Genomic DNA, 6,000 nt, shown 5'->3' with positions numbered 1-6,000 from the left:
CGTCCCTGTCCCGGGAAGGTACACGGGTGCCCTGTGATGACGACTCTGGTAAGAAGCGTGCCTGTCAGCTGCCCAGGTCCTAGTGCCACTTGTAAAGTGACAAGCATGACTTCCTCACGCATGGCAATGCCAGTGCCACACAAACTGGATGCACTGAGACAAATGTCCTGTGACATCTTTTAGCAATCAGCTCTCAATTGGTGGCATCGATGTTGACTTGAAACTTCTGTGGAAAGTATGATTTCCTTGCCTTGAATCTACGCCACTGTCCTTAGCCTAAAGGAACACTTAGAAGTCACTCCTCAGGACACTGCCTCAAGCCCCCATGCCGACTGCAGACGACAGCATCGGCCACCATAAAGTGGGCCGAGCCAAGTGGGCAACCTCTCAGGTGACCGGGGACTCATCTGGCGTTAGTTCTGTTGTCCCAGTAAGATGGGGGAGACTGCAGAAGGTGAAGAGGTGCCACCAGGTGGCCCTTCATCCCCAGCCTTGGTGTTTTCATTTAAAAATGGAGGCAGATTCTGCATCTGACCCCCTCCAGGGGCTGCAGAGCAAGGAGACCACAGGAGCCTGCTTTGCATGTTAGGTGCTGAGCATTTTCAGAGGACATGTGATTTGGGGAGGTCCTTTGAAGGGGCCTGGAGGTCCTCTGACAAGAGGCCAGTCTCAGCTGGAAGCACAGTCTTTCTGGTTGAAACAAGGGGCCCCTCTATACCATAGGGCCAGGATAAAAATCCCCCTCCATCCTGCATTGGCTGCTACTATCAAACATGCCTGGTGTCACAGCATGTTGAAAAAGTGGGGATTACAATGGGAAATGCTTGGAGTCAGACAGAGGGATGCAGGTGCAGGTGACAGCAGAGGGAGGCAGCTGTCAGGATCTCTCCACGGGGGAGATCAGCAGGAGGGGGGAAGAGGAGGGTGGGCTCCTGCAGCGGGACCACCGAGTCTTGCTCAGTCTTCGCTTCACTAGGTCAGGACAGTAACTTTGCACATGAACCTCAACAACAAAACTTCCTTTAGAAAGCCACACGGCCTGCCATGTCCTGTGTGTGACAGTCAGGTGCATGAGCCCTCAAGGAACCCTGATGGTGCCGGTCTGATACAGAGATGCAGGCAGGCCCGAGCGTCGTGCACGCCTTGCCAGCAGCAGCTGGCACGTCTACTGAGGTAGCTGCTCAGGTGTTTGCCAACTGAGTCGTTCACTGGTCTCTTCTGTCAAACATTTTCCTAGTGCCTTGAGGTTCCTGTCCTCTCAGGGGGTGCTGTGCTGTCCCTGGACCCTCCATACGACAGCAGAAATGATTCGTTCCTTTTGGGTCTTAAATGACCCAGTATAGGAAAGGCATCAGTGTGAGCAGAAAGGTACCTTCTTAGCTCTCAAGATGAGAAGAAAGACTCCCTTTAAAACAGCAGCTCTGGTGGCGTTCTTGAGTATGACGAGCCCTGGGTCTCTTTCTCCTCGACTTCATGCTGAGTTCCATGTGTGGCACACACTCTTTAGGAAGATGCTTGAAACTTACCAGTGAGCTGCATGGAGGTCAAGGGAAACGGGCAGCAAGGTGGTTAGAAAGGGCCAGCTTGCTCGCCGGTGCTCTGTGGATGGCGCTGCTCTGAGTCCTGCAGATGTGACTGGAGGCCTCCTAGTGAGATAGTCTGCACTCACCCCACGGCCTGGTGCCCGCAGGTTTCCCAAAGGATGGTGGGTGCAGAATTCAGTGTGCCGGATGCCCTGCTGGAGACGCCCAGGGGGCAGGAGAGGGACGCGCTGCAGTGGTGAGGATCGCGTCTGGTCCCGAGCCCGCAGGCGGCTGTCCCCCTCCTGGTGCCTTACTCTACTCAGCACCTGAGGTCACAGGGGACATGGGGGTCTCTGAGGAGTCTGCCACTTTCTGCTGCTGGAAGGTGAAAAAGTGAAGAACTGGGCCAAGTTGGAGATTTTCTGCATTTGCTGCCAGAGGAGGCAGGTGCCGCCTGTGTGGGCAAGAGGCTCCTGAACCTGTTGTGCCACTCAGTTGTCCTTTTTGCTGATGTCCAGAGACACTTAGCAAACAGTGAACACCCTCTTCGTTGCTCCTATTTGAAATGCTGTCATCTTTTGCACTGGTGCATAATCAGCCTAGACTGGATTATTGATACCCTGAGAAATCTTTGATTAAGTGAGCCAAAATATTCTAGTATTGAGTGGCCATTAGTGACTCATACTGAATTGGGGCATGTGATTTTCCTTCCTTTTAATAGAGGGAAACAATGTCAAGTGACTTCTAAGTAGAGGCTGTGGTCTCCGCTACAGCTCTAATGGGGGTATCACTGGTCATCTTGCTGGGCCTAAGAGAACCAAGTAAATGCAGCCCTGGTTCTCAGTGCAGGCTGCTCTCAGGTAGGAAGTGACATTGACGTGACCATGCCGTGCAACCCCAGGGCTGGCTTTCCTCCCTGACTGCTATCAGACTTGTGAATGCTATTCTCTTGGGCAGACTGCTGGTGGCCAACAGATCCTTTGGGTCTTATTTTTAAAAAAGAAATAAAAAAGATAGGGCTAACTGTAATTTTGAAAAAGAATGTCTGAACTAAAAGTTTCACTGTTTTCTAGCTGAAGTCCCCAATCCTATTGTCCTTTTTATTGAACACTTTTCACAGTGCTGATCCTGGGAACTTTATCAGGACCAATCCTGGTCATTCCTGAACAACAAATACTACTATCCTCAGAAAGCCCAAATGTCCTGAAGATGGGTATGGCACACCGGATCTAGCAGGCCCTAGATGTCCACGACCCCACGGAGGCAATGACAGGGGCAGGCTCAGCCCAGCTCCGGCTTGAGGAAGTGCTGGACGTTCTCCGTGTGTGTTCACCTGGAAAGGTCTGCAGGTTCTAGACAAATAGCTGGTCCATACCTTTTCCCCACTGAACTGAGGTGGAAAAGTTGATTATCAAGGTGAAAATCAATGTTTTATACATTGAGAACACTGCCTCACATAGGTAGTGGGACCAGAAGCCTGCCTATTTAAATCTTTAATCAAAAATTTTAAAAAACTAACAGAACCTAACCTGGTAGAATCTGAGATTAGGTAGGATTGCCAGGTATAGGACACCATGCCCTCCCTGTCCTCCAGGGTGACTTCCCTGCCCAGCCCAGGTGATAGAGTCACATTTGCTTCATCTCCACTCCAGGGAGCTTCTCCACCACCAGGAGTTAAGAAAATTAACCATCATATTTAAAAGGTGATGCAGGAAATGACAAAGGAGCTGCCAATGGGATGGAGGAACATTTGCAAATCAGTTGTTGGTCTGTTCCTAAAATTGCTCTCACACCCACAGAAAGCCAAAGGGAATGGGAGCAGGCTGACAGGAGTGGAGAGACAGGGAGTGGGAGACACTCTCAAGGCTCCTCCTGCTCACCCCAGACGCCAGCGGGTCTCCCAGGACATCCACACGAACCATATGATTCATGACCGTGAAAACAGAGAACCGAAAGGACAGGGTGGCTGTATGTCGATAGCTTATCAAATCATTCTTGAAAATTCTCAATCCTATGATTAAAGATCAGCCCACTGTCTTTCTTCCGATTCAGGAAATGGAACTGAAGTCTTCCAAATAAATATTTCACTGCATTTTAAATATCTAACCTTTGGCTATATCTAGATTATAGAATTATAAATGTTAAAAGTGCTGATTAGTTTTTCAAATTATAAAGGAGCACAACAGTCAAAAGGGTGGGAAGAAGGGAACAGACCACATATTTTGAGGTTACTCATTAATTAAATGGCAAATTACTAATGTGATATGAAGAAATGTGCACTGATTAACACTGGGTTGGCTAAAATCAGGCCCTGAATTGTCACTCCCCTTAACTCTCCAAGTATAGACTGTCCGCCTCCGATCACCCACATTTGAGTGAGTAATAGGCACACCCTTGGGAAGTACTGCTGGGAAGGGCGAAGATGTGGAGAGGAGCATTACCGTCACCAGCGCTCAGACTTCCCAGTCTCTGAGATTAAAAGGCTGGACATTTGTGCAAATCTGTGCTGCTCCCGTTTCTCCTTGAAAAGTGGTTGTTGTTGTGCATTTACAGAAATCAGTACATGTCCCTGTAGATCTCTTGAAGCAGAGGGTGCAGAGCTGCGTCCGACTCTGTCTTTTTGATGGTCTGTACAAGCTGTGCGTGTTCTGTGACCAGCTGCCGGAGGTCCGCCATTTTTTGAAGGAGCTTTGGGAAGAGGAAGGTGTCGTCTGGATGGTTGCTCTGCAAGTGGAGTTTGAGCACATGCACGATGCCCTCCTGCATTTTCTCAATGTATCCTATGTTGAGAAGGCCCGGGCGATCTGTTCTCAAAAGAAGAGAGATGTTTGAGTAGAATCATCTAAGAACTGCTCACCAGGTTGGGGAACCAAATGCTCTTACTTCACATGGCCTTTACGGGAAAACCTGAGCAGTCTTCAGATGTCAACCTGACTAAGGACAGAGGAGGTTTTTTCCAGTGTTATGAGACCCAACCAGGACAGACAGGATGGTCACTCATTCCTAAGTAGTCACGCACCCAGGAAATAGGACCACCTTACAGTTCCCTCGCAGGGTGGCCCCCCTTTTGGATTTGCCTAACACCTGTCGGGGAAAGAAGCAAAGGCCTCAGGAGCAGGGGTCCTTCTCACGGCAGGACAACGACTCTGTGATATGGGAAATGAACCCAGCAGACACGCAGCCTCAAGCTTTCCTGTAGCGTTTCTGGAGAGGGACTGTTGGATTAGGTTGGTAGTTAAAGAAAGCCCTGTTACGGGTACCTTCTAACATGGCTCCGGCGAGAGAGTAGAGCGAGACGTGAACGAGGCTGTGGTGGACACTGGCTGGACAGAATGCTGAGGGGACCTGGAGTGCGAGGACCTCCTGGGCAGTCTCAGCGCCCCCCTGGCCAGACCCTCGTCCCAGAAACACTGCCCAGTCGCACTCCCGGGCAGTGGTCTGGCCCACATGTCACTGTGTTCTGCAAGCGTGGGTGATGAAGAGAACCTCTATCTTAATTTTTTTTTAGTTGTAAAATAATTAGAAGTATTAAGTCTTGAAAAGAGAGATCTTCCTGGTAATTTAACCCCGCCTAACAGATTTAGCATGTCTCACTGGACACCTTGCCATACACAAGATTAGCACGGCACTATGATTTCTTTGATGAACCTGTGATAGGCAGTGGCTTTCTGTCCCCTTTGCTACATCTTGGCCATTCAAAGGACAGTGATCAATCGTGCATACCTGCTCTGCCCTTGTGTGACTTACACTGGATCGTGAGAACTCCTTCCATCTGACTAGTGCCCAGACAGATGGCAACAGGTAGAGTGAGCAGATCATGGGGGACAGCGTGGCTGTGGCAGCTGGGGTGACTGGCCCCGCTGGTCTCTGCCAAGGCTGGGCAAGGTCAGCTGAGTTTACAGTAGGTGGATGACTTCCTAGACTTGAGACAGGGCTATTTAAAGGAACGTGACACTGAGTCAAAAATCCAGTCCTGCAGAGCGGCTCCACAGAGAGGCCCGTTTCCGTCCCTGGGACCTGTTTCTGTGGGCAGAGCGATACTTGCGACTGCTGCCAGGGAACGGCCAGTGTTTTTCATTATGAAATAGCGCAAGTATTACCGAGTGTGACAGCTGTCACACCAGCATCTGCATGGCACTTGGTAGAGCATTGGCAGAGTGCACCAACGGCTGTAGCACAATATCAATAGTACAAGAATGGCAATACTGATTATATCTGCTATGCTTGTGTTCCATATGATCATGTTATAATGTGGCATATAAAATCATCATAAATATATTTATATACTATACAAATGCATATTTGTATGTTCTATAACAACATGTACCATACTATTCTACCAGGGCTCACATAATTCCCTCGGCAGCAGCTTGGGCTCAGGCTTCTCCCCACCCTGTAGTGCCCGCTTTGCTGTAACAGAGCTTAAGCTGGCACTGGGCTGACCAAGTTCCTCAAGAGAGGAGTCCGTGAGTGACCT

At 49.7% G+C, this 6,000-nt stretch overlaps 1 protein-coding gene across 6 annotated transcripts in view; it reads right to left on the bottom strand.

Annotated features, from left to right (window-relative positions):
- Positions 1 to 6,000, bottom strand: part of Ppara (peroxisome proliferator activated receptor alpha) — a 64,297-nt gene that overhangs the window by 406 nt on the left and 57,891 nt on the right. For all 6 annotated transcript variants that reach the window (XM_047547974.1, XM_047547970.1, XM_047547971.1 and 3 more), the window contains one exon: positions 1 to 4,327. This exon is cut by the window's left edge and continues 406 nt beyond it. In XM_047547974.1, coding sequence (XP_047403930.1) covers positions 4,080 to 4,327 — 248 coding nt within the window. In that variant the 3' untranslated portion in view covers positions 1 to 4,079. The remainder of the gene's footprint in view (positions 4,328 to 6,000) is intronic.

Source organism: Sciurus carolinensis, chromosome 4, assembly GCF_902686445.1.
Source record: "Sciurus carolinensis chromosome 4, mSciCar1.2, whole genome shotgun sequence".
Classification (NCBI taxonomy): domain Eukaryota; kingdom Metazoa; phylum Chordata; class Mammalia; order Rodentia; family Sciuridae; genus Sciurus; species Sciurus carolinensis.
This window is presented reverse-complemented; position numbering and strand designations above follow the sequence as displayed.